The sequence below is a fragment of the Chiroxiphia lanceolata genome, chromosome 1 (assembly GCF_009829145.1).
Source record: "Chiroxiphia lanceolata isolate bChiLan1 chromosome 1, bChiLan1.pri, whole genome shotgun sequence".
Taxonomy (NCBI): Eukaryota; Metazoa; Chordata; class Aves; order Passeriformes; family Pipridae; genus Chiroxiphia; species Chiroxiphia lanceolata.
Window position 1 is genome coordinate 604946 of NC_045637.1, and position 27643 is coordinate 632588.

Here is a 27643-nt window from a genome sequence, read left to right on the forward strand (position 1 = left end):
GACAGCACAGCTCCTCTGGGGACAGGGGGGGACAGGGGGGACACTGAGGGACAGCACAGCTCCTCTGGGGACAGAGAGGACACTGAGGGACAGCACGGACACCTCTGGGGACAGGGGGGAACAGGGGAGAACAGGGGGACAGCACTGACACCCCGGGACAGGGGGGACACTGAGGGACACTGAGGGACAGCACTGACACCCCTGAGGACACTGAAGGACACTGAGGGACAGCACTGACACCCCTGAGGACACTGAAGGACACTGAGGGACAGCACTGACACCCCCCACACCCCACAGCCCACCCAGAGCAGGAAGGGCCCGGCCTGGGGACACCACAGGGACAGGAGGGGACAGGAGGAGACACTGGGGGGGGTCAGGCTCTGCCCCCAGGGAACAGGGACAGGACGATGGGAAACGGCCCCAAACTGTGCCAGGGGAGGCTCAGGTGGGATTTTGGGAAAACCCCTCCTGGAAAAGGCTGCCCAGCCCTGGCGGATGGAGCATCCCCGGGGAGGTGGCACTTTTGGGGACATGGGCAGGGCTGGGGGGGGGGCACTCAGGGGCCTCCGGGGCGTTTCCCAGCTCCGGGATGCCCCGATTTCCCGGGATACCTCTCTCTGCCAGCTCCAGGGTCCGCAGCTCTTCCGGGTCCTGCTCCGGGTCCGACGGGGGCAGGGACGAGGGTGGGGCCTCCGCGGCTGTCCCCGTGTCCCCCGCGGCTGTCCCCGTGTCCCCCGCGGCTGTCCCCGTGTCCCCCGCGGCCGTCGCTGTGCCCTCCGAGGCTGTGGGGGCACGGCAGGGCTGGGACCGACCCCGCTGGCCCCAAGGGTCCCTCCCCCCTGGGAATGGTGTCCCCCCCCCGGGAATGGTGTCCCCCCCCTGGGAATGGTGTCCCCCCCCGGGAATGGTGTCCCCCCCCTGGGAATGGTGTCCCCCCCCTGGGAATGGTGTCCCCTCCCTGGGAATGGTGTCCCCTCCCTGGGAATGGTGTCCCCCCCCTGGGAATGGTGTCCCCTCCCTGGGAATGGTGTCCCCCCCCGGGAATGGTGTCCCCTCCCTGGGAATGGTGTCCCCCCCCTGGGAATGGTGTCCCCTCCCTGGGAATGGTGTCCCCCCGGGAATGGTGTCCCCCCCCTGGGAATGGTGTCCCCCCCTGGGAATGGTGTCCCCCACCCTGGGAATGGTGTCCCCCCCTGGGAATGGTGTCCCCTCCCTGGGAATGGTGTCCCCCACCCTGGGAATGGTGTCCCCTCCCTGGGAATGGTGTCACCCCCTGGGAATGGTGTCCCCCCCGGGAATGGTGTCCCCCCACCTGGGAATGGTGTCCCCCCCTGGGAATGGTGTCCCCCCACCTGGGAATGGTGTCCCCCCCCCCAGGAATGGTGTCCCCCCCTGGGAATGGTGTCCCCTCCCTGGGAATGGTGTCCCCCCCTGGGAATGGTGTCCCCCACCCTGGGAATGGTGTCCCCTCCCCGGGAATGGTGTCCCCCCCCGGGAATGGTGTCCCCCCTGGGAATGGTGTCCCCCCCTGGGAATGGTGTCCCCTCCCTGGGAATGGTGTCCCCCCCCCTGGGAATGGTGTCCCCTCCCTGGGAATGGTGTCCCCCCCCGGGAATGGTGTCCCCTCCCTGGGAATGGTGTCCCCCCCCTGGGAATGGTGTCCCCTCCCTGGGAATGGTGTCCCCCCCGGGAATGGTGTCCCCCCCCTGGGAATGGTGTCCCCCCCTGGGAATGGTGTCCCCCACCCTGGGAATGGTGTCCCCCCCTGGGAATGGTGTCCCCTCCCTGGGAATGGTGTCCCCCACCCTGGGAATGGTGTCCCCTCCCTGGGAATGGTGTCCCCCCACCTGGGAATGGTGTCCCCCCCCTGGGAATGGTGTCACCCCCTGGGAATGGTGTCCCCCCCGGGAATGGTGTCCCCCCACCTGGGAATGGTGTCCCCCCCTGGGAATGGTGTCCCCCCCCCTGGGAATGGTGTCCCCCCCCCCAGGAATGGTGTCCCCCCCTGGGAATGGTGTCCCCTCCCTGGGAATGGTGTCCCCCCCTGGGAATGGTGTCCCCCACCCTGGGAATGGTGTCCCCTCCCCGGGAATGGTGTCCCCCCCCGGGAATGGTGTCCCCCCTGGGAATGGTGTCCCCCCCTGGGAATGGTGTCCCCTCCCTGGGAATGGTGTCCCCTCCCCGGGAATGGTGTCCCCCCCTGGGAATGGTGTCCCCTCCCTGGGAATGGTGTCCCCTCCCTTGGAATGGTGTCCCCTCCCTGGGAATGGTGTCCCCCCCCCCCGGGAATGGTGTCCCCTCCCTGGGAATGGTGTCCCCCCCCGGGAATGGTGTCCCCTCCCTGGGAATGGTGTCCCCCCCCCGGGAATGGTGTCCCCCCCTGGGAATGGTGTCCCCCCCCAGGGAATGGTGTCCCCTCCCTGGGAATGGTGTCCCCCCCCTGGAATGGTGTCCCCTCCCTGGGAATGGTGTCCCCCCCCGTGGGAATGGTGTCCCCCCCCCCGGGAATGGTGACCCCCCCCGGGAATGGTGTCCCCCCCCTGGGAATGGTGTCCCCTCCCCGGGAATGGTGTCCCCCCCTGGGAATGGTGTCCCCTCCCTGGGAATGGTGTCCCCCCCTGGGAATGGTGTCCCCCCCTGGGAATGGTGTCCCCCCCCCCCGGGAATGGTGTCCCCTCCCTGGGAATGGTGTCCCCCCCCTGGGAATGGTGTCCCCTCCCTGGGAATGGTGTCCCCCCCCCCGGGAATGGTGTCCCCCCCCTGGGAATGGTGTCCCCTCCCTGGGAATGGTGTCCCCCCCCCGGGAATGGTGTCCCCCCCTGGGAATGGTGTCCCCCCCTGGGAATGGTGTCCCCCCCCGGGAATGGTGTCCCCTCCCTGGGAATGGTGTCCCCCCCTGGGAATGGTGTCCCCTCCCTGGGAATGGTGTCCCCCCCCGGGAATGGTGTCCCCTCCCTGGGAATGGTGTCCCCCCCCCCGGGAATGGTGTCCCCTCCCTGGGAATGGTGTCCCCAGCCCGTGTCCCAGGGCAGAGCCACCCCCGGGACCCCCGAGTGTCCAGGACAGGGGGAGGGGACACCCCACAGACCTTCCGGGGTCACCCGAGGGATCAGCTCCCTCCTGGCACCAGGGTGGCACAGTCACCCCTGTCCCCAGGTCACTGCCCCAGCCCTGTCCCCCAGCCCCATATCCCTGTGCCCAGCCCCATATCCCTGTCCCCCAGCCCCATATCCCTGTGCCCAGCCCCGTGTCCCTGTGCCCAGCCCCAAATCCCTGTGCCCAGCCCCATATCCCTGTGCCCAGCCCCATATCCCTGTCCCCCAGCCCCATATCCCTGTGCCCAGCCCCGTGTCCCTGTGCCCAGCCCCAAATCCCTGTGCCCAGCCCCATATCCCTGTCCCTCAGCCCCATGCCCCTGTGCCCAGCCTCAAATCCCTGTCCCCAGCTCTGTGTCCCTGTCCCCAACCCCATACTCCCATTCCCAAATCCCTGTCCCCATCCCTGTGTCCCCGTCCCCATCCTCATATCTCTGTCCCCAGCCCCAAATCCCTGTCCCCAGCCCCATATCCCTGTCCCCAGCCCTGTGTCCCTACCCCCAGTCCCAAATTCCTGTCTCCCATCCCTGTGTCCCTGTCCCCATCCCTGTGTCCCTGTCCCCAGCCCCATATCTCTGTCCCCAGCCCCATATCCCTGTCTCCAGCCCCATATGCCTGTCCCCAGCCCCATATCCCTGTCCCACCACCTTGGCTGTGTCCCCCAGCTCCAGCCCTGTCCCCAGCCCTGTCCCCGTGTCCGTGTGTCCCTCTGTCCCCAGCCCTGTCCCTGTGTCCCTCTGTCCCCAGCCCTGTCCCCAAGCCCTGTCCCCCTGTCCCCATTCCTGTCCCCCTGTCCCCATTCCTGTCCCCCTGTCCCCAGCCCTGTCCCCGTGTCCCCCTGTCCCCCTGTCCCCATCCCTGTCCCCCTGTTCCTATCCCTGTCCCCGTGTCCCCATTCCTGTCTCCAGCCCCTTCCCCCTGTCCCCATTCCTGTCCCCCTGTCCCCAAGCCCTGTCCCCGTGTCCCCCTGTCCCCCCATCCCCAGCCCTGTCCCCGTGTCCCCATTCCTGTCTCCAGCCCCGTCCCCCTGTCCCCATTCCTGTCCCCCTGTCCCCATTCCTGTCCCCCTGTCTCCAGCCCCGTCCCCGTGTCCCCATTCCTGTCTCCAGCCCCTTCCCCCTGTCCCCATTCCTGTCCCCCTGTCCCCAAGCCCTGTCCCCGTGTCCCTGTCCCACCTCTCCGAGCCTCCCTGAGGGAGCTGCTCAGCACCGTCCACCACTGTTGCGCCTCCCGCTCCTCGGGGAACCGCAGGGTCACCGTCGCCGAGCCCGTCCCCGGTGCTGTCCCTGTCCCTGTCCCTGATCCCGGTCCCGGTCCCGATCCCGATCCCGATCCCGGTCCCGATCCCGATCCCGATCCCGATCCCGATCCCGGTCCCGGCAGCTCCAGCTCGTGGCTCGCGGGGCCCCGCACGCGGTAGGACACGTCCCGCAGGTCGAACTCTGCCAGGGGCTGGGACAGACGGACAGAGGGACAGAGGGACACGGGGCGGCGGAGTCACGACACGGCTCCTGTCGCGACAGCGCTGCGGCACAAGCCCCGCCCCCCACGGGGTCAGCTCCGCCCCCACCCCGGCACCCCCCGGGACGTTCCCTCCATGGCAATTCCAAGGGCTCCCGGGGGCGATCCCGGAGCCTCCGGATCCCGAATTCCGGGCGGGAATTCCGCGGGAACGGCACCGAACCCACCGCCCCCCTCCCCACACACACACCCCCGCGGAGCCCCCCGAGGGTCCCTCCGCCCCCCGCCCGCCCTCACCGCGCCTCCTCCCGCCTCCGGCAGCCTCAGCCCGAGGCGGAAGCGGCGGCGGCCGCCGGGGGCCGGTTCCACGCTGAGCTGCAGGCGGAGCGCGGCGCCGGCGGCGGCCGCGGGCAGGAGGCGGGAGGGCGCGGCGAGCTGTGCCCGCGCCGCCATCAGCACGGTGGGAGGCAGCGGGAGCGGCGGCGGGAGCGTCCCCGGGGCAGGAGGCGGGAGAGAGCCCGGGGCAGAGCTCGGGGCAGAGCTCGGGGCAGAGCTCGGGGCAGAGCCCGCGGCAGGGCCCGGCCCGGGCGCTCCGGGCGCCGCCATAGCGGCCCCGCCACTTCCGGCCTCCCGCCCGGTCCGGCAGCGAACCGGCACCCCGCGGGGGGGGGGAGGGGGAACGGGACGAGGGAAACGCGGCTCCGCGCCCGGCAGTTCCGGGATCGAACGTTCCGCCCGCGGCCCCGCCCGTAACCACGCCCCCTGATTGTGCTGATCACGCCCCACCCCCCGCGCGCCCCGGCCCCGCCCCCCGCGGTGATTGACAGCCGCCCCCCGTCTTTGTCCGCGCCAGCCAATCGGAGCGCCGAGCGCCCCCGCGGGGGGAGGGCCCGCTGAGTGACGTCGCCGTCAGCCAATGGAAGCGCGGGTCTCCGATGATGGACGGGCCCACCCGCCAATGGGTGGGCGGGCCGCGGGCACCGCCGGGGCGGGGCGGGCGGGGCGGCGCCGCTGTTGCCTCCCGGTCGGTGCCGCAGGAGAAGGTCGCCCCGCTCGCCCGCTCGCCCCGGGGGAACTCCCAGGTCTCGCTCAGCCGCTCGCGCAGTCCCGAGCACTCGGGGACATGTCGAGGTGGGCGGACGCCCGGTGGGCCGGCGCCAGACGGCGGGCGGCGGCCGCGGCACGAGCGCCCTCCTCGAGCTTTCCCCGGAGACGCCTCCTCTTACACGCGCCCCGAGCCTGAAGGCGCTGCCGCGGCGAGGAGGCCCCGCGGCACCGGGAGCGAGAAGCGCCGGTAAGTCCGCTCGCCGCCCCCTCCCCTAGGCTCCCGGAGCCCCCCGCGGACTACAGCTCCCGGCGTGCCCCGCGCGGCACGGGAGCGGCCGGGTACGGGGCGCGCCCGCGGGGCACCATGGGCTCTGTAGTCCGCCAATGGCAGCGCCGAGCCTTCCGCGCGGGGCCCGCCGGGAGCTGTAGTTCACCAATGGGTCGGTCCGAGGCGCCGCGCGGGGCACGCCGGGAGCTGTAGTTCGCCGCGCGGGGCACGCCGGGAACGGCACTTCCGGGGCGCTCCGGTCCCGGGCGCCGCTTCCGCCTCTCCCTCTTTTCCTGCTCCTTTTTCTCCTCTTTCCCCTCTTTCTGCTTCTCCCTCTGCTCCTTCTTTATTTTCCGCCTCCATTTCCCCCTCTGTGGTGCCGCCGGCAGCTCCCCTCCAATCTCCTGTTTTCCTGTTCCCTCTTCCACCCGGTTTTCCTCCTCTCTTGTTTCCTTTTTCTCCCCCTTTTCTCGTTTCCCATTTTCTACCTTTTCCTTTTTTTCTTCTTCCTTTTCCTCCTCCTTTTCCCGTTTCCCATTTTCTCCCTTACTCCTTTTCCCTTCCCTTTTCCTTCTTTTTTCCCACTTTTCCTGCTTCCTGTTTTCCCCATTTCTCTTCCCGTTTTTGCTCCCCTTTTCTCTTTTTCTTTTGTCTTTTTTTCTCTTTCCTTTTACTTCCCGTTTTCTCTGCCCATTCCCAGTTTTCCCTTTCCCTTCCTGCTCTCAGAGGCTCCCTCATTTCCCCCTCCTCCCTCAGGCCCCTGAGCTGCAGCCCCGGGAGTCGCTCTGGGAATCGCGCCGGGAGCCGCTCCGGGGAGGATGAAGCTGCTGGAAAACTCGAGCTTTGAAGCCATAAACTCCCAGCTGACGGTGGAAACGGGGGATGCCCACATCATTGGGAGGTCAGGGAATGGGGAGTGGGGGAGATGGGGACACCCACATCATTGGGAGGTCAGGGAATGGGGAATGAGGGAGATGGGGACACCCACATCATTGGGAGGTCAGGGAATGAATGAGGGAGATGGGGGACACCCACATCATTGGGAGGGAATGGGGAATGGGGGAATGGGGGAGATGGGGGACACCCACATCATTGGGAGGTCAGGGAATGAATGGGGGAGATGGGGACACCCACATCATTGGGAGGTCAGGGAATGGGGAATGAGGGAGATGGGGACACCCACATCATTGGGAGGTCAGGGAATGAATGGGGGAGATGGGGGACACCCACATCATTGGGAGGGAATGGGGAATGGGGGAATGGGGGAGATGGGGGACACCCACATCATTGGGAGGTCAGGGAATGGGGAGTGGGGGAGATGGGGGACACCCACATCATTGGGAGGTCAGGGAATGGGGAATGGGGGAGATGGGGACACCCACATCATCGGGAGGTCAGGGAATGAGGGAGATGGGGACACCCACATCATTGGGAGGTCAGGGAATGGGGAATGAGGGAGATGGGGACACCCACATCATTGGGAGGTCAGGGAATGGGGGAATGGGGGACACCCACATCATTGGGAGGTCAGGGAATGAATGGGGGAGATGGGGACACCCACATCATTGGGAGGTCAGGGAATGGGGAATGAGGGAGATGGGGACACCCACATCATTGGGAGGTCAGGGAATGGGGAATGGGGGACACCCACATCATCGGGAGGTCAGGGAATGGGGAATGGTGGGAACACCAGGAATTCCGGGGCTGGGAAGGGCCTGGAGCCCTTCCCAGGGGTGTCCTGTCATCCCCCAGGGAATGGTTTGGGTGGGAAGGGGCTTGGGAGGCAGCCAGTGGGCAGGGGCACTTCCCACTGCCCTGGGACACTCCCAGGGATCCAGGGGCAGCCACGGCTCCTCTGGGAATTCCATCCCAGCCCCTCCCCACCCTCCCAGCCAGGAATTCCTTCCCAATATCCCACCTGACCCTGGGAAGCCATTCCCTGTGTCTGTTCCTCCATCCCTCGTCCCCAGTCCCTCTCCAGCTCTCCTGGAGCCCCTTCAGGCCCCGGGAGGGTCTCCAGGGTCTCTCCCCAGAGCCTCCCGCGCTCCTTCCCGGCGTTCCCGGTCCCTGGAGTGTCCCGTTCCCGCAGGATCGAGAGCTACTCGTGCAAGATGGCCGGGGATGACAAGCACATGTTCAAGCAGTTCTGCCAGGAGGGGCAGCCCCACGTGCTCGAGGCCCTGTCCCCACCCCAGACCTCGGGGCTCAGCCCGGGCAGGTGAACGGGGGGCACTGGGAGGGCACTGGGGGGGCTGGGGAGCCACTGGGAGAGACTGGAGGGCACTGGGCGGGCTGGGGAGGCACTGGGAGAGGAACTGGGAGGCACTGGGAGCTGCTGGTGGGCACTGGGAGGCACTGGGAGGGGAACTGGGAGCTGCTGGGGGAGACAGGAGGGTGCTGGAGGTGAACTGGGAGGCACTGGGAGCTGACCTCATTTCCATATGCCTGACCACGTTCCCGTATCCCTGACCCCACTGTCCCCATTCCCACATCCCTGATCCCATCCCTGTATCCCTGACCCCACTGTCCCCATTCCCATATCCCTGACCCCTGTGTACCCCGTTCCCATATCCCTGACCCCATTCCCTTATCCCTGTCCCCATCGCCACATCCCTGACCCCATTCCCACATCCCTGACCCCATTCCCACATCCCTGACCCCATTCCCATATCCTTGCCCCCATTCCCACATCCTTGCTCCCATTCCCACATCCTTGCTCCCATTCCCACATCCCTGCCCCCATTCCCACATCCCTGCCCCCATTCCCACATCCCTGCCCCCATTCCCACATCCCTGCCCCCATTCCCACATCCCTACCCCCATTCCCACATCCCTGCCCCCATTCCAACATCCCTGACCCCGTTCCCACATCCCTGACCCCATTCCCACATCCCTGACCCCATTCCCACATCCCTGACCCCGTTCCCACATCCCTGACCCCATTCCCACATCCCCGACCCCATTCCCACATCCTTGCCCCCATTCCCACATCCCCAACCCCCTTCCCATACCCTGCTCCCGTTCCCACATCCCTGACCCCATTCCCACATCCCTGCCCCCATTCCCACATCCTTGCCCCCATTCCCACATCCCTGCCCCCATTCCCACATCCCTGACCCCATTCCCACATCCCTGACCCCATTCCCACATCCCTGACCCCATTCCCACATCCCTGACCCCATTCCCACATCCCTGACCCCATTCCCACGTCCCTGACCCCATTCCCATGTCCCTGACCCCGTTCCCACATCCCTGCCCCCATTCCCACATCCTTGCTCCCATTCCCACATCCCTGTCCCCATTCCCACATCCCTGACCCCGTTCCCACATCCCTGACCCCACTGTGCCCCGTTCCCATATCCCTGACCCCACTGTGCCCCGTTCCCACGTCCCTGCCCCTGTTCCCACATCCCTGCCCCCATTCCCATGTCCCTGCCCCCCGTGTCCCCCAGGCTGGGGAAGAGCCAGAGCGGGGACGAGGAGGGTCCCCTGAGCGACACGTGCAGCCGCAAGACCCTGTTCTACCTGATCACCACCCTCAACGAGTCCTTCCGGCCCGACTACGACTTCAGCGCCGCCAAGAGCCACGAGTTCAGCCGGGAGCCCAGCCTCAACTGGGTAGGGAGCATCCCCTGGGATCGTGGGACCATCCCTTGGGATCGTGGGATCATCCCTTGGGATTGTGGGATCACCCCCCGGGATCGTGGGATCATCCCCCGGGATCGTGGGATCATCCCCCGGGATCGTGGGATCATCCCCTGGGATTGTGGGATCATCCCCTGAGATCGTGGGATCACCCCCTGGGATCGTGAGATCATCCCTTGGGATCATGGGATCATCCCCCGGGATCGTGGGATCATTCCCCGGGATCGTGGGTTCATCCCCTGGGATCGTGGGATCATTCCCCGGGATCGTGGGTTCATCCCCTGGGATCGTGGGATCATCCCTTGGGATCGTGGGATCATCCCTTGGGATCGTGGGATCACCCCCCGGGATCGTGGGATCATCTCCCTGGGATCATGGGATCCTCCCTCAGGATCATGGGATCACCCCCTGGGATTGTGGGATTATCCTCTGGGATCGTGGGATCACCCCCTGGGATCGTGGGATCAACCCCTGGGATTGTGGGATCACCCCCTGGGATCGTGGGATCATCCCCTGAGATCGTGGGATCACCCACTGGGATCGTGGGATCATCCCTTGGGATTGTGGGATCATTCCCTGGGATCGTAGGATCATCCCCTGGGATCATGGGATCATCCCCCGGGATCGTGGGTTCATCCCCCGGGATCGTGGGATCACCCCCTGGGATCGTGGGATCACCCCCTGGGATTGTGGGATCATCCCCTGAGATCGTGGGATCACCCCCTGGGATCGTGGGATCATCCCTTGGGATCGTGGGATCATCCCCTGGGATCGTGGGATCATTCCCCGGGATCGTGGGATCACCCCCTGGGATCGTGGGATCATCCCCCGGGATCGTGGGATCACCCCCCGGGATCGTGGGATCATTCCCCGGGATCGTGGGTTCATCCCCTGGGATCGTGGGATCACCCCCTGGGATCGTGGGATCACCCCCTGGGATCATGCGATTATCCTCTGGGATCATGGGATCACCCCCTGGGATCATGCGATTATCCTCTGGGATCGTGGGATCACCCCCTGGGATCGTGGGATCCTCCCCTGGGATTGTGGGATCATCCCCCGGGATCATGGGATCGTCCCCCGGGATTGTGGGATCCTGCCCCGGGATCATGGGATCATCCCCTGGGATTGTGGGATCATCCCCCGGGATCATGGGATCCTCCCCCGGGATTGTGGGATCCTGCCCCGGGATCATGGGATCATCCCCCGGGATCATGGGATCCTCCCCTGGGATTGTGGGATCCTCCCCTGGGATTGTGGGATCATCCCATGGGATCATCCCCTGGGATCACTATCCCAGAGTGCTCCACCCTGGCCTTGGACACTTCCAGGGATGGGGCAGCCACAACATCTCTGGGAAACCTCTTCCCATGGTGGCTCCCATCCCATTCCATGTTTCCATGGTGGCTCCCATCCCATTCCATGTTTCCATGGTGGTTCTCATCCCATTCCATGTTTCCATGGTGGTTCACATTCCCATTCCATGTTTCCATGGTGGCTCACATTCTTGTTCCCTGTTCCCATGGTGGTTTCCATCCCAGTCCCTGTTCCTGTGGTGGCTCCCGTTCCCATTCCCTGTTCCCATGGTGGTTCCTATCCCATTCCCTGTTTCTGTGGTGGTTCCCATTCCCTGTTCCCATGGTGGTTCCCATCCCATTCCCTGTTCTTGTGGTGGTTCCCATTCCCATTTCCTGTTCTGATGCTGGTTCCCATCCCATTCCCTGTTCCTGTGGTGATTCCCGGCCTATTCCCTGTTCCCATTCCTGTGGTGATTCCTGCTCCAGTTCCCCATTCCTATTCCCTGTTCCCGTGGTCATTCCCTGTTCCCTTGCTGCTTCCCGTTCCCCGTTCCTGCGGTCATTCCCTGTTCCCATTCCCGTGGTGATTCCCACTCCCATTCCCCATTCCCATTCCCTGTTCCCGCGGTCATTCCCTGTTCCCATTCCCCATTCCCACTCCCATTCCCTGTTCCCATTCCCCATTCCTGGGGTCATTCCCTGTTCCCATTCCCTGTTCCTGTGGTCGTTCCCTGTTCCCATTCCCTGTTCCTGTGGTGATTCCCGGCCCATTCCTTGTTTCCATTCTCCATTCCCGTGGTGATTCCTGCTCCCATTCCCTGTTCTCATTCCCCATTCCTGTGGTCATTCCCTGTTCCCATTCCCATTCCCGAGGTGATTGCCTGTTCCAATTCCCCATTCCCATGGTGATTCCCATCCCATTCCCCATTCCCATTCCCCGTTCCCACGGTGATTCCCCGTTCCCATTCCCCATTCCCATGGTGTTTCCCATTCCCACGGTGATTCCCGTTCCCATTCCCCGTTCCCATGGTCGTTCTGTGTTCCTGTTCCCATTCCTGTTCCCATTCCCCATTCCCATTCCCTGTTCCCCTTCCCATTCCCACTGTAATTCCCACTCCCAGCTGGTGAACTCTGTGAACTGCAGCCTGTTCTCGTTCCCATTCCCTGTTCTCATTCCTGTTCCCGCTGGAATTTCCGTTCCCAGGTGGTGAACTCTGTGAACTGCAGCCTGTTCTTGTTCCCATTCCCTGTTCCCATTCCCATTCCCTGTTCCCATTCCCACTGTAATTCCCATTCCCAGCTGGTGAACTCTGTGAACTGCAGCCTGTTCTTGTTCCCATTCCCGCTGTAGTTCCCATTCCCATTCCCATCTCCAGGTGGTGAATTCCATGAACTGCAGCCTGTTCTCATTCCCATTCCTTGTTCCCATTCCCATTCCCACTGTAATTCCCATTCCCAGGTGGTGAACTCCATGAACTGCAGCCTGTTCTCGTTCCCATTCCCTGTTCTCATTCCCACTCCCTGTTCTCATTCCCATTCTCATCTTCAGGTGGTGAACTCTGTGAACTGCAGCCTGTTCTCGTTCCCATTCCCTGTTCCCATTCCCATTCCCTGTTCCCATTCCCACTGTAATTCCCATCTCTAGATGGTGAACTCTGTGAACTGCAGCCTGTTCTCATTCCCATTCCCTGTTCTCATTCCCATTCCCTTTCCCAGGTGGTGAACTCGGTGAACTGCAGCCTGTTCTTGTTCCCGTTCCCTGTTCCCATTCCCACTGTAATTCCCATTCCCATTCCCAACTCCAGGTGGTGAACTCTGTGAACTACAGCCTGTTCTCGTTCCCATTCCCTGTTCCCATTCCCACTGTAATTCCCATTCCCATCTCCAGGTGGTGAATTCTGTGAACTGCAGCCTGTTCTCGTTCCCTGTTCCCATTCCCTGTTTCCATTCCCATTCCCAGGTGGTGAACTCTGTGAACTGCAGCCTGTTCTCGTTCCCATTCCCGCTGTAATTCCCCTTCCCTGTTCCCATTCCCAGGTGGTGAATTCTGTGAACTGCAGCCTGTTCTCGTTCCCATTCCTGTTGTAATTCCCCTTCCCTGTTCCCATTGCCATTCCCAGGTGGTGAACTCTGTGAACTGCAACCTGTTCTCGTTCCCATTCCCTGTTCCCATTCCCGCTGTAATTCCCATTCCCTGTTCCCATCTCCAGGTGGTGAACTCAGTGAACTGCAGCCTGTTCTCGTTCCCATTCCCTGTTCCCATTCCCACTGTAATTCCCATCTCCAGGTGGTGAACTCAGTGAACTGCAGCCTGTTCTCATTCCCATTTCCCTGTTCCCATTCCCACTGTAATTCCCATCTCCAGGTGGTGAACTCAGTGAACTGCAGCCTGTTCTCATTCCCATTTCCCTGTTCCCATTCTCGCTGTAATTCCCATTCCCTGTTCCCATTCCCAGGTGGTGAACTCAGTGAACTGCAGCCTGTTCTCGTTCCCATTCCCTGTTCCCATTCCCACTGTAATTCCCATCTCCAGGTGGTGAACTCAGTGAACTGCAGCCTGTTCTCATTCCCATTTCCCTGTTCCCATTCTCGCTGTAATTCCCATTCCCTGTTCCCATTCCCAGGTGGTGAACTCAGTGAACTGCAGCCTGTTCTCGTTCCCATTCCCTGTTCCCATTCTCGCTGTAATTCCCATTCCCTGTTCCCATTCCCAGGTGGTGAACTCAGTGAACTGCAGCCTGTTCTCGTTCCCATTCCCTGTTCCCATTCCCACTGTAATTCCCATTCCCAGGTGGTGAACTCAGTGAACTGCAGCCTGTTCTCGTTCCCATTCCTGCTGTAATTCCCATTCCCTGTTCCCATTCCCATTCCCACTGTAATTCCCGTTCCCAGGTGGTGAACTCAGTGAACTGCAGCCTGTTCTCTGCCGTGCGGGAGGATTTCAAGGCTCTGAAGCCGCTGCTGTGGGACGCGGTGGACGAGGAGATCTGTCTGTCCGAGTGTGACATCTACAGGTACTGAGTCTTAGGTCTGTCTGTCCGAGTGTGACATCTACAGGTACCGACCTTTCCTGTACGTCTGTCTGTCCCAGTGGGACACCTACGGGTACTGACCCTTCCTGTACGTCTGTCTGTCCGAGAGGGACATGTACAGGTACCACCCCTTAGATGTGTCTGTCCCAGTGGGACATTTACGGGTACTGACCCTTAGATCCGTTTGTCTGAGTGTGACATTTACAGGTACTGACCCTTCCATGGGAATGGTGCCCTGGGAGAGGGGATATCCCAGGGGAGAGGGGATATCCCAGGGGAGAGGGGCTATCCCACGGGAGAGGGGCTATCCCACAGGAGAGGGGTTATCCCACGGGAGAGAGGAGTTATCCCAGGGGAGAGGGGTTATCCCACGGGAGAGGGGCTATCCCAGGGGAGAGGCGTTATCCCATGGGAGAGGGATTATCCCACAGGAGAGGGGAGAGAGTGGCTATCCCAGGGGAGAGGGGCTATCCCAGGGGAGAGAGTGGCTATCCCAGGGGAGAGGGGCTATCCCACAGCAGAGGGGCTATCCCACAGCAGAGGGGCTATCCCACGGCAGAGGGGCTATCCCACAGCAGAGGGGCTATCCCACAGCAGAGGGGCTATCCCACAGCAGAGGGGCTATCCCACAGCAGAGGGGCTATCCCAGGGGAGAGGGGCTTTCCCAGGGGAGAGGGGCTTTCCCATGAGAGAGGAGCTTTCCCAGGGGAGAGGGGCTTTCCCACAGGACGGGGGCTTTCCCAGGGGAGAGGGGCTTTCCCATGGGAGAGGGGTTATCCCAGGGGAGAGGGGCTTTCCCATGGAAGAGGGATTATGCCACGGGAGAGGGGTTATCCCATGGGAGAGGGGTTATCCCGCAGGAGAGGGGCTTTCCCACGGGACAGGGGTTATCCCACAGGACAGGGGTTATCCCACGGGACAGGGGTTATCCCAGGGGAGAGGGGCTATCCCAGGGGAGAGGGGTTATCCCAGGGGAGAGGGGCTATCCCACAGGAGAGGGGTTATCCCAGGGGAGAGAGGGGCTATCCCAGGGGAGAGGGGTTATCCCAGGGGAGAGGGGCTATCCCAGGGGAGAGGGGTTATCCCAGGGGAGAGAGGGGTTATCCCAGGGGAGAGAGGGGCTATCCCAGGGGAGAGGGGTTATCCCAGGGGAGAGGGGCTATCCCACAGGAGAGGGGTTATCCCAGGGGAGAGAGGGGCTATCCCGTGGGAGAGGGGTTATCCCACGGGACAGGGGTTATCCCACGGGAGAGAGGGGCTATCCCAGGGGAGAGGGGCTTTCCCACAGGACAGGGGTTATCCCACGGGACAGGGGTTATCTCACAGGAGAGGGGTTATTCCACGGGAGAGGGGTTATTCCACGGGAGAGGGGTTATCCCACAGGAGAGGAGTTATCCCAGGGGAGAGGGGCTATCCCATGGCAGAGGGGCTTTCCCAGGGGAGAAGGGCTTTCCCATGAGAGAGGGGTTATCCCAGGGGAGAGGGGCTATCCCATAGGAGAGGGGTTATCCCGTGGGAGAGGGGCTTTCCCACAGGACAGGGGTGTTTGGGGTGTGGGGCTGCAGCCGGAGCGGGGCCGGTGTGGCCTCTCTGGAGCTGCCCTGGAGGGGAACGTCCCGTGCCACCCCCCTGGAGTTCCCACCCCCGTGGAGTTCCCACCCCCGTGGAGTTCCCACCCCCTTGGAATTCCCACCCCTTTGGAATTCCTACCCCCTTGAAATTCCTACCTGCTGGAATTGTGTCCAGCCCTCTGGTGTTCCCCCCCTTTGGAATTCAGCCCCCCGTGCTGGGAGGTTTGTGACTCCCACTGCTCCAGCTGGGATTTGGGGTGGCTGCCGAGGCTCGCTCCAGACTTTCCCAATTCCCTCTTTTTTCTGGCCCATCCATGTTCTCCATCCCGGTGTTTCCCGCTTTCCCCCCGCAGCTACAACCCGGACCTGGACTCGGATCCCTTCGGGGAGGACGGGAGCCTCTGGTCCTTCAACTACTTCTTCTACAACAAGAGGCTCAAGAGGATCGTGTTCTTCACCTGCCGCTCCATCAGGTGAGGCCCCCCCGGCGTTCCCCAGGGATTCCCCCCCGGAATTCCGGCCGGGAGCTGAGGCCCCGCTGCCCCTGTCCCTGCAGTGGTTACGCCTACACCCGGCCGGACACCGGGAACGAGCTGGACATGGATCTGGGAGAGGGGGACACGGAAAAGGGCGACAGCGGCGACCCCGAGGGAGGGGGCATCGAGGGGGACAGGTGGGTGTGGGGACAGGGGGGTGGGGGGACAGGGGGGTGTGGGGCTGGGGGGTCACAGGGGGGTCACAGGTGGGTGTGGGGACAGGTGGGTGTGGGGCTGGGAGGGGTCACAGGGGGGTCCCAGGTGGGTGTGGGGACAGGTGGGTGTGGGGCTGGGAGGGGTCACAGGGGGGTCCCAGGTGGGTGTGGGGTTGGGAGGGGTCACAGGGGGGTCCCAGGTGGGTGTGGGGTTGGGGGGTCCCAGGTGGGTGTGGTGATGGGGGGGTCACAGGGGGGTCCCAGGTGGGTGTGGGGTTGGGAGAGGTCACAGGGGGGTCCCAGGTGGGTGTGGGGTTGGGGGGTCCCAGGTGGGTGTGGGGATGGGGGGGTCACAGGGGGGTCCCAGGTGGGTGTGGGGTTGGGAGGGGTCACAGGGGGGTCCCAGGTGGGTGTGGGGTTGGGGGGTCCCAGGTGGGTGTGGTGATGGGGGGGTCACAGGGGGGTCCCAGGTGGGTGTGGGGTTGGGAGGGGTCACAGGGGGGTCACAGGTGGGTGTGGGGTTGGGAGGGGTCACAGGGGGGTCACAGGTGGGTGTGGGGATGGGGGGGTCACGGGGGGGTCACAGGTGAGTGTGGGCTTGGGAGGGGTCACAGGGGGGTCACAGGGGGGTCACAGGTGGGTGTGGGGTTGGGAGGGGTCACAGGGGGGTCACAGGTGAGTGTGGGGATGGGGGGGGTCACGGGGGGGGTCACAGGTGGGTGTGGGGCTGGGGGTGGTCACGGGGGGGTCACAGGTGAGTGTGGGGCTGGGAGGGGTCACAGGTGAGTGTGGGGCTGGGAGGGGTCACAGGGGGGTCCCAGGTGGGTGTGGGGCCAAAGGGGGGTCACAGGGGGGTCCCAGGTGGGTGTGGGGCCAAAGGGGGGTCACAGGGGGGTCCCAGGTGGGTGTGGGGCTGGGAGGGGTCACAGGGTGGTCACAGGTGGGTGTGGGGACAAAGGAGGGTCACAGGGGGGGACCCAGGGGACCAGGTGACCCTGTGACCCCCCTGCCCTCGGTTGCAGGCTGCAGGTGATGTGCATGTGAGAGTCCAGCCCCGATCCGAGAGGAACGGACCTGGGAATGGACTGAGGATGGACTGGGAACCAAACCAGCATCAGAACCGGGACTGGGACGGGAACCAGGAATGGAACCAGGAATGGAACCAGCACCGGGACTGGGAACCAAACCAGCATCAGAACTGGGACTGGGACGGGAACCAGGAATGGAACCAGCACTGGGACTGGGAATGGAACCAGCACCGGGACTGGGAATGGAACCAGGACTAGGGACTGGGAATGGAACCAGGACTAGGGACTGGGAATGGAACCAGCACTGGGACTGGGAATGGAACCAGCACTGGGACTGGGAATGGAACCAGCACTGGGACTGGGAATGGAACCAGCACTGGGACTGGGAATGGAACCAGCACTGGGACTGGGAATGGAACCAGCACTGGGACTGGGAATGGAACCAGCACTGGGAATGGAACCAGCACCGGGACTGGGAAAGGAACCAGCACCAGGACTGGGAACCAAACCAGCGCCGGAACTGGCCCTGAAACCAGCCACGAACTGGGAATGGACCCGGGAACAGAACCGGCCCCACAGCAGGAACAGGACTGGGAACGGGGCAGGGAATGGGACCGGCCCCAAAGCAGGAACAGGACTGGGAACAGGGCAGGGAATGGGACCGGCCCCACAGCAGGAACAGGCCCGGGAAGGGGGCCGGGATTGGCCCTAAGGCCAAGGAACAGACCCCAAAAGGGAGCGGGACCGGCCCCGAAGCAGGAGCGGATCCGGGCCGGGCTCCAGCCCCGCTGCCCCGTCCCGGCACTGCCGTGTCCCCCGAACTGTGCCCTGTCCCCCCATCCCGGTGTGTCCCGGCCCCCCCCGGACACTGGAGCCCCCCCGGGCCCCCGGAGCCGCCGGAGCCGGGACCCCCCGGCCCCCCCGGAGCTCCGGGAAGCTTTGCTGCACTTTATGGCTCCTCGGCTGCACTGACCCCCCAAATCCCCCTTTCCCGGACCCCTGACCCCCCCATCTGTCCGTCCTGGCACCGGCACTGCCGGGGGGACCCTCTGGCCCCCCCAAAACTGCCCCAGCTTTCCTTTCTTCCCCCCCCAAAAACTGCCCCACCTTCCCCCCCGAGTCCGTGTGTTTCAAGAGTTCGGCTTCGCTCTCCTCCTGCTCCAGGCTCTGCTTTTCCGGGGGTTTGGCCTGGGACAGGTGATGATCCTGGGACAGGTGATCCTGGGGCAGGTGATGATCCTGGGACAGGTGATCTGAGACAGGTGATCTGAGACAGGTGATCCTGGGACAGATGATCCTGGGACAGGTGATCCTGGGGCAGGTGATCCTGGGACAGGTGATGATCCTGGGACAGGTGATCCTGGGACAGGTGATCTGGGACAGGTGGTCCTGGGACAGGTGATGATCCTGGGACAGGTGATCTGAGACAGGTGATCCTGGGATACATAATCCTGGGACAGGTGATCCTGGGACAGGTGATCCTGGGACAGGTGATCTGAGACAGGTGATCCTGGGACAGGTGATCCTGGGACAGGTGATCTGGGACAGGTAATCTTGAAACAGGTGATGCTGGGACAGGTGATTTGGGACAGGTGATCCTGGGACAGGTGATCCTGAGACAGGTGATCCTGGGACAGGTGATGATCCTGGGACAGGTGATGATCCTGGGGCAGGTGATCTGGGACAGGTGATCTGGTCCCACTTGCACCCCCGAGGGGGCTCTGGAGCAGGGGGGGGTCCCACCTGCACCCCAAAGGGGATCAGCTCTGGAGTGGGGGATCTGACCCCACCCCGAGGGGGCTCTGGAGCAGGAGGGGGTCCCACCCCCACCCCAAAGGGGAACCATCTCTGGAATGGGGGGTCCCCCCAGCCCCCCCGCCTGCTCCAGGCTCTGGATTCCAGGCTCTGATTCCGACCCTGTCCTCTCTCCAGATCGGGGGGTCCAGCTGCCCACGCACAGCAAAGGGGCCCCTGAACCCCCCCAAACCCCTCGAGCCCCCCAGGAGTGGGGCAGGGGCCAGATAGAGCCCCCCCAAACCCCTCGAGCCCCCCCGGAGTGGGGCAAGGGCCCCTGAACCCCCCCAAACTCCTCGAGCCCACCGGGAGTGAGGTAAGGGCCAGACAGCCCCCCCAAAGCCCTCGAGCCCCCCAGGAGTGGGGCAGGGGCCCCTGAGCCCCCCCAAACCCTTCGAGCCCCCCAGGAGTGGGGCAGGGGTCCCTGAGCCCCCTCAAACCCCTCGAGCCCCCCAGGAGTGGGGCAGGGCCGGACAGAGCCCCCGGTGCCGTGGGCATCCCCCTGTTCCCACTGGAGGCTCTCCGGGGTCCTTGGGATTGGGTTTGTGTCCCCCCAACCCCCCCCAGGGGGTTCCCCCATTCCCCCCGGTCCCCCCACTCAGAGAGCCCCGGGAAACTCGGAATTCCACGGCACTGGAGTGTCCTGCCAGTGAGGGATTTCTGGGATCCACCCCCCTCCAGTTCCCGGGGGATTCCCTGTGGGGTGTCCCCGTTCTCCCCGTGGGGGGGTCACTGTCTCCCAGGGGCAGTTGGGGTTGGGACCCCCCCTGGTTTGGGATCCCCCCATGATTTGGGATCCCCTGGCTCCCCTTTATCCTCCCGTTTATCACTTTATTCTCTCCTTTAACATCAGTTTATCCTCCGCTGTCGCTTTATTGTCCCTTTTCCTGGAATCCCAGGACGGTCTGGGCTTGGAGGGAACTCAGGGGGACCTTGTTCTGTCCCCTCGTTTGTGGGGACACCCCCCGCCCCGTCCCGGGTCACCTCTCTGATCACGGTGGGGATTTGGGACAGGTGATTTGGGTGGGGACACCCCTCCCGTCCCGGGTCACCTCTCTGATCACGGTGGGGATTTGGGACAGGTGATTTGGGTGGGGACACCCCCCCCCTGTCCCGGGTCACCTCTCTGATCACGGTGGGGATTTGGGACAGGTGATTTGGGTGGGGACACCCTTCCCTGTCCCAGGTCACCTCTCTGATCACGGTGGGGATTTGGGACAGGTGATTTGGGTGGGGACACCCCCCCTGTCCCAGGTCACCTCTCTGATCACGGTGGGGATTTGGGACGGGTGATTTGGGTGGGGACACCCCCCCCTGTCCCGGGTTACCTCTCTGATCAGGGGGTTCCCCCCAGCATCCTGGAGAAAAGGACTGGAACCTCCCTCCTTGGAGTGGGGAGCAGGGGCGGCGCTCCCGTTCTGCCTGGAGAGGTGTCCCTTGGAGGCTGGAGCAGCAACTTTCCTGGGAAAACCCCCATTTGTGGCTGTTTCCCCCCGCAGTTCCCACCCCCCAGGAGCGAGGAGGGCCGTCCATCCTCTTCCTCGTGTCCCGGCCCCTGGTTTGTCCCTCCTGGATCCTGGAGCCCGAGGCCGCTGCTGTCACAGGGGCTGGAATTCGGTGCCATCCAGGTGGGGGGTGGGACAGGTCGGGAATTCCCTGGAACTCCTGAGCGGGTTTATCCAGGATCTCCCCCGCAGCCACCCCTCCCTCGGGCTCGGAGCTGGAATTATCCCCTCCCCGGGTCCATCCTCGCCTCCCGGGCCCACCTCAGGTCCTCCCTGCGGGGGGGGAGATCCCGCCGGGGCTCGGCTCCCTGCCTTCCTGACAGTGAATCCCATCCCTGCATTCCTGACAGTGAATCCCATCCCTGCATTCCTGACAGTGAATCCCAGCCCTGCCTTCCTGACAGTGAATCCCATCCCTGCATTCCTGACAGTGAATCCCAGCCCTGCATTCCTGACAGTGAATCCCATCCTTGCATTCCTGATAGTGAATCCCAGCCCTGCATTCCTGACAGTGAATCCCATCCCTGCCTTCCTGACAGTGAATCCCAGCCCTGCATTGCTGACAGTGAATCCCATCCCTGCATTCCTGACAGTGAATCCCATCCCTGCCTTCCTGACAGTGAATCCCATCCCTGCCTTCCTGACAGTGAATCCCATCCCTGCATTCCTGACAGTGAATCCCATCCCTGCATTCCTGACAGTGAATCCCATCCCTGCATTGCTGACAGTGAATCCCATCCCTGCCTTCCTGACAGTGAATCCCAGCCCTGCATTCCTGACAGTGAATCCCATCCCTGCCTTCCTGACAGTGAATCCCATCCCTGCATTCCTGACAGTGAATCCCATCCCTGCATTCCTGACAGTGAATCCCAGCCCTGCCTTCCTGACAGTGAATCCCATCCCTGCATTCCTGACAGTGAATTCCATCCCTGCCTTCCTGACAGTGAATCCCATCCCTGCATTCCTGACAGTGAATCCCATCCCTGCATTCCTGACAGTGAATCCCATCCCTGCATTCCTGACAGTGAATCCCATCCCTGCATTCCTGACAGTGAATCCCATCCCTGCCTTCCTGACAGTGAATCCCATCCCTGCATTCCTGACAGTGAATCCCAGCCCTGCCTTCCTGACAGTGAATCCCATCCCTGCATTGCTGACAGTGAATCCCAGCCCTGCATTCCTGACAGTGAATCCCATCCCTGCATTCCTGACAGTGAATCCCATCCCTGCATTCCTGACAATGCCCCAAACCTTCGGATTTCGGTTGGTTCTGGTCAACAATCACATTTCTGACGGATACGGGAGCACAACGTTCAATGTTCCCACGGGGAGGGACCAACAGGGCACGAGTGGGACCGGGATGGCAGAGAGGGACACCCGGGAGGGAACAGGGAGAGAGTGGGATCTGTGGGGAACAGGGAGAGAGTGGGAGCTGTGGGGAACAGGAGCAAATGGGATCTGTGGGGAACAGGGAGAGAGTGGGAGCTGTGGGGAACAGGAGCAAATGGGATCTGTGGGGAACAGGGAGAGAGTGGGATCTGTGGGGAACAAGGAGAGAGTGGGATCTGTGGGGAACAAGGAACAAGTGGGATCTGTGGGGAACAGGGAACAAGTGGGAGCTGTGGGGAACAGGAGAAAGTGGGATCTGTGGGGAACAGGGAGAGAGTGGGATCTGTGGGGAACAAGGAACAAGTGGGATCTGTGGGGAACAGGAGCAAGTGGGATCTGTGGGGAACAGGAGCAAGTGGGATCTGTGGGGAACAGGAACAAGTGGGAGCTGTGGGGAACAGGGAACAAGTGGGATCTGTGGGGAACAGGAGCAAATGGGATCTGTGGGGAACAGGGAGAGAGTGGGAACTGTGGGGAACAAGGAACAAGTGGGATCTGTGGGGAACAGGGAACAAGTGGGATCTGTGGGGAACAGGAGAAAGTGGGATCTATGGGGAACAGGGAGGGAGTGGGAGCTGTGGGGAACAAGGAACAAGTGGGATCTGTGGGGAACAAGGAACAAGTGGGAGCTGTGGGGAACAGGAGCAAATGGGATCTGTGGGGAACAGGGAGAGAGTGGGAACTGTGGGGAACAAGGAACAAGTGGGATCTGTGGGGAACAGGGAACAAGTGGGATCTGTGGGGAACAGGGAACAAGTGGGAGCTGTGGGGAACAGGGAACAAGTGGGAGCTGTGGGGAACAGGGAACAAGTGGGATCTGTGGGGAACAGGAGCAAGTGGGAGCTGTGGGGAACAGGGAACAAGTGTCACCTGCCGAGCTGCCGAGAGGATTGAGGGCTCCAGGGCAGGAAGTGGTGTCAGCTCTGGCTTGGCCATTAAAAACCACGCTGAGAACAGTTTCCATTTCGTGTTCTGAGGGTCAAAGCCAACATTTCCCGGGGGCAGCAGCAGCTCCCTCAGCTGGATTGTGATGCCAACCCGGGAGGGGAGGCAGAGGCTGCCCCGGCCCCATGAGCAGCCCCGTGCTGGGGCAGTGCCAGGGTGGGCACAGAGGGCAGAGAAGAGGGGTTCTCACTGTCCCCTCAGTGCCAGGGTGGGCACAGCGGGCAGAGAAGAGGGGTTCTCACTGTCCCCTCAGTGCCAGGGTGGGGGCAGAGGGCAGAGAAGAGGGGTTCTCACTGTCCCCTCAGTGCCAGGGTGGGGGCAGAGGGCAGAGAAGAGGGGTTCTCACTGTCCCCTCAGTGCCAGGGTGGGGGCAGAGGGCTGAGCTCCCTCTGTCTCAAACCTTCTGATGCTCCCCCGGAACAGTCGAGGTTTGTGGGTTGTCACAGACAAATTAGTGACGATTGAGGACCTTTAACCCCCTCTGGACCGGGCTCTGTCCGCCTGGGAACTCCCCCCCAGCGATGTCCGATGTCCGGCTCTGCCCGGCTGGGAACTCCCCCCCAGCGATGTCCGGCTCTGCCCGGCTGGGAACTCCCGCTCAGCAATTCCCACTCGGGGAGGGCGGCCCGGGGGAAAAGGAATGGATTTGGTGATTCCAGGGGGGAACAGGAGGAGGGTCAGTTGTGACCCCATGGAAGGGAGGGAGCTGCACCTTCAACAGACCCACGGGGTGTGAGCGTAGAAACACAGGGACATGTGAACACAGGGACATGTGAACACAGGGACATGTGAACACAGGGACATATAACACATGGACATAGAAACACAGGGACATATAACACATGAACATATGAACACAGGGACATATGAACACATGGACATATGAACACAGGGACATAGAAACACATGAACATATAACACATGAACATAGAAACACATGAACATATGAACACAGGAACATATAATACATGAACATATAACACATGAACATAGAAACACAGGAACATATAAATACACGAACATAGAAACACATGAACATAGAAACACAGGAACATAGAAACACAGGAACATAGAAACACGTGGACATAGAAACACAGGAACATATGAACACGTGGACATAGAAACACATGAACACATGAACACGTAAACACATGAACACATGAACACATGGACATACAAACACAGGAACATAAAAACACATGGACATACAAACACAGAGCCCAAGAGGAGCCCCCGGGCTGCAGCTGCCCGACCTTCCCCAAGCGTGTCCCTCTCCCTGGACGCTCTGGTGGGAGGAGACCCCCCCGAGGGGGGGGGAGCAGCCCCAGCCTGGGCAGGAGGCTCACGGGGGGCAGGTCTGTTCCCTCCCGGGGGTGTGGAGGCCACGCTGACCCTGAGGGACCAAAGGGATCCTTCCAGTTCTGCTGGGCTGGGTTTAAGGAGCCAGAACGGGGACACGCTGAAAGGGAGAAAAAAAGCCCAAAAGAGAAGCAAATCCCCCCTGTGCCCCCCTCAGCTGCCCCCCAACTCCCCAGCCATGGCTCAGGGAGGGCGTCCCCTGGGCTTGTCCAGTGTCCCCCTGCAGCGGGGGGTCCCCGTGCCCCCCGGCCCGTCCTGCCGTCCTGGTGACACCGGTGGCTCCGTTCCTGAGCCCTCGGCTGGGCCGGGCACGGTGGCAGAGGTGACAGCGGTGTCCTCGTGGCTCAGGGGGTGCCGATGGCCACTGCCAGGGCCAGCATTGCCAGGAGGAGCCCAGTGAGGCTTGGGGGTTCCCTGTGGATGCTGCTGCCTGCGGGGGCAGGGGAAGAGGGTTGGGGGGACCAATTCAGGACCTTCTTGGCTGGGGTGACTCCCATCAGTGGGCAAGGGAAGGGCCCCGGGTGTCATCGATCAGCACTTCTGTAAAACCTGTGCCACGGTGCCCACAACAGCCTTCCCTCCAAACTGCAGAGTGATGGATTCCACAGGGACAGGGGCTGTTGGGTGGCTTGGGAATTGGTTGGATGATCCCATCCAGAGGGCTCAGAGTCCCGATGGACATCAGTGGCCAGTGGTGCCCCTCAGGGGTCCGTGCTGGGACCAGTGTGATTTAATGTCTTCACTAATGGCACAGACGAAGGGGCCGAGGGCACCCTCAGCAGCTCTGCAGGTGCCACCAAGCTGAGGGTGCAGGTGACACACCTGAAGGACGGGGCCACCCAGAGGCACCCGGACAAGCTCGAGAAGTGGCCCACGGGGATCTCCTGAGGTTTAACGAGGCCAAGTGCTGGTGCTGCACAAGGGTCGGGGCAACGCCCGGGATCCATCCAGGCTGGGGATGAACAGAGGGAGCAGCCCTGGGAGAAGGACCTGGGGGTGCTGCTGGGGGGAGGCGGGACATGCCCCATCCCAGACCCCCCCGTGTACTGGGCTGATCCCCCAGCGCGGGCAGCAGGGGAGGGGAGGATTCTGCCTCTCTGCTCTGCCCCGTCAGACATCACCTAAATTTTGTGGGTTTTGTTTTGCTCGTGTGACTTTTGTTTTTGCTTCTGCCGAATTGTCTCAACCCACCAGACACAGACAGGAGCAGAGGGGATTTGCTGGGGGGTTCCTGCCCATCCCTGGACTCAGAGGGGGCAGTGGCTGCTCCGGGTGCTGTGGGGGGACAGTAAAATTACCTGGGAGCAGGAAGGAGGGTCTGGACCCAGGCCCAACCATCCCAGCCATAAAAAGCCGGAGCAGCCCCGTGTCCCCTCTGCAGGAGCTCAGTGGGGGCCGGGAGCAGCACCCAGACCCCACACCCAGCGCAGGGCACAGGTAACACTTGGGGCCGGGCTCCCGGGGTGACGCCGTGGGGCTGCGGGGACCGGGGCCGGGGTGCTGGGCATGGGGGGCGACGGCCCGTGGGACCGGGGTGGGGGTCGGGGCAGTGCTGGGACGTGGCCGGGGGGCTCCTGGCCGGGGGTGCGGCCGGGGGTGTCCCCCTCTCCCCGGGCTGACCCCGCTCCCCCTCCCCACCTCCCCAGTCCCTCCCAGAGGAAGCGGCCGTGGCCCTGCCTGCGTCCCCACAGTGCCTGGGGGGTCCCTGGAGAGTCTCTGCCCACCATGGAGCTCCTGCTGCTGGTGCTGCTGGCCACGACTCTGGCCACTGGTGCTGCTGGCCGTGACCTTGGTCACTGGCATCAAGGAGCTGTCCCTGGACATGGCTCCCAACTCCTTCGATGACCAGTACCGGGGCTGCCGGGACGAGATGTTGAAGGCGCTGCCGAAGCTCAACTGCTCCGAGTTCACCACCAACAGCGTCTCTGCCAGAGCTTGGGCCGAGGCCACCACCCAATGGCACAGCCACCGATTCCCAGGGTGCCACCTGCAGCCAGAAGAGGCCATCGCCCTCCTGGCTCACACGCTGCAGTGGGAGCTGCCCCGTCAGTTCAACGCCGCCGGGCGCGTGGCCGGGCGCTCCCGCCGCATTTACCTGTGAGACTTCCCCTTCAAGGTGCTGCATTTCCTGCTGACCGAGGCCCTGGATGACCTGTGGGATGCCCAGACCCACCCCCGCTGCCTCCACGTGTCCCGGGGGGTCCGAGGGATCCGCTTCACTGCCCAGCCCGGAGACATCGTCCGCTTTGGCCACTTCAGCTCCTCCTCCCTGAGCAAAGGGGTGATCAAGAGGTTCGGCACCGACACAACGTTCGAGGTGCACACCTGCCACGGCGCCAGGATCCGGGACTTCTCCAACTACCCTAACGAGGAGGAAGTCTTCATCCCGCCCTTCGAGACCTTTAATGTCACCAGTGTCACCCAGCAAGGGAACAAACCCCACATCCAGCTCCGCTCCCTCGGAGTGCACAGCAAACACAACTGTGCCTTGTGCTCAGGTGAGAGCCCTGGGCTGGGGACACCTGAGGTCGGGTGTGGGGACAGGGCCGGGGTGGCACCAGGGCACCAGCTCTGCTGGGAGAGGGGTGATGGTGGTGGGGCAGGGGATGGGGGTGGGGGGGCTTTGGGCATCACACAGCTCCAGCTGCTCCCCTGGGATGGGATGGGATGGGATGGATGGGATGGGATGGGATGGGATGGGATGGGATGGGATGGGATGGGATGGGATGGGATAGGATGGGATGGGATGGGATAGGATGGGTTGGGATGGGATGGGATGGGATGGGATGGGCTGACACAACACAACATGTCAGGGCAGGACTTGCTGCAGGACAACTGGGTCTGGTGGGAAACCCTCCAACTGCCCCAACCTGCGGGACCCCTCCAGACCGCCCCAGCCTTCCCTCGGATCCTTCTGACACCCCTGGAAAGCCCTGCCCACCCTGGTGCCCACCTTCCCCCTCCCCAGCTCCCCCTGAACTTCTCCTGATCCCCCAGGCAGGAGCATCCCCAGGGACCCCCAAACCTCAGGGGGCTCCCCCTGAAAGCCCTGGCAGTGGCTGCTGGTACCCCCTGAGCCACGAGGACACTGCTGTCACCTCTGCCACCTCTGCCACCTCTGTCACCTCTGCCACCTCTGTCACCTCTGCCACCGTGCCCGGCCCAGCCGAGGGCTCAGGAACGGAGCCACCGGTGTCACCAGGACGGCAGGACGGGCCGGGGGGCACGGGGACCCCCCGCTGCAGGGGGACACTGGACAAGCCCAGGGGACGCCCTCCCTGAGCCATGGCTGGGGGGTTGGGGGGCAGCTGAGGGGGGCACAGGGGGGATTTGCTTCTCTTTGGGGCTTTTTTTCTCCCTTTCCAATATTTTAACTTTCCTCTCCAATCATTAAAGTGGCTTTGGCACAACCCACCAGTTTCCTTCTCGCTTTAACCCACCCGATCCTGCTCTGGCAACTTGGGCAAGGGCCTGGAGTGACAGGACGGGGGGAATGGCTTCGTACTGCCAGAGGA

The 27643-nt window shown here is 63.1% G+C and overlaps 4 protein-coding genes across 7 annotated transcripts in view; 3 read left to right on the forward strand and 1 right to left on the reverse strand.

Annotated features, from left to right (window-relative positions):
- The window catches only part of SHARPIN (SHANK associated RH domain interactor), a 33911-nt gene extending 28735 nt beyond the window's left edge, over positions 1-5176 (reverse strand). For 2 of the 3 annotated variants that reach the window (XM_032709779.1, XM_032709789.1), the window contains exons 1-3: positions 4854-5176; positions 4271-4547; positions 612-782 (exon numbers count right to left, since the gene is read on the reverse strand). In XM_032709779.1, coding sequence (XP_032565670.1) covers positions 612-782; positions 4271-4547; positions 4854-5162 — 757 coding nt within the window. In that variant the 5' untranslated portion in view covers positions 5163-5176. The remainder of the gene's footprint in view (positions 1-611; positions 783-4270; positions 4548-4853) is intronic. The other variant, XM_032709796.1, reaches the window with a different exon arrangement.
- Positions 1-27302, forward strand: part of LOC116797962 (erythroblast NAD(P)(+)--arginine ADP-ribosyltransferase-like) — a 471907-nt gene extending 444605 nt beyond the window's left edge. Inside the window, exon 4 of the mRNA XM_032710000.1 lies at positions 27247-27302. The gene's annotated coding sequence lies outside the window, so the exon portion shown is untranslated. The remainder of the gene's footprint in view (positions 1-27246) is intronic.
- On the forward strand, positions 5570-27428 carry MAF1 (MAF1 homolog, negative regulator of RNA polymerase III). 2 transcript variants are annotated; one of them, XM_032710064.1, is made up of 9 exons: positions 5570-5850; positions 6628-6772; positions 7961-8089; positions 9324-9489; positions 13707-13828; positions 15771-15890; positions 15974-16090; positions 17131-17172; positions 27314-27428. In XM_032710064.1, exons 2-8 carry the CDS (start codon positions 6690-6692, stop codon positions 17150-17152), a joined length of 759 nt encoding a protein of 252 aa, XP_032565955.1. In that variant the 5' UTR covers positions 5570-5850; positions 6628-6689; the 3' UTR covers positions 17153-17172; positions 27314-27428. The 2 variants fall into 2 exon arrangements, with proteins under 2 accessions (XP_032565955.1, XP_032565947.1); XM_032710056.1 differs by lacking the exon at positions 27314-27428 and having other exon boundaries at positions 17131-17749.
- LOC116792837 (erythroblast NAD(P)(+)--arginine ADP-ribosyltransferase-like) lies at positions 25316-27410 on the forward strand. Its single transcript, XM_032700223.1, is given in 4 exon segments — positions 25316-25514; positions 25772-25927; positions 25929-26626; positions 27097-27410. Coding segments are annotated over 3 exon segments (1086 nt in total). The 5' UTR covers positions 25316-25514; positions 25772-25853.
- Positions 27429-27643: the final 215 nt, after the last annotated feature.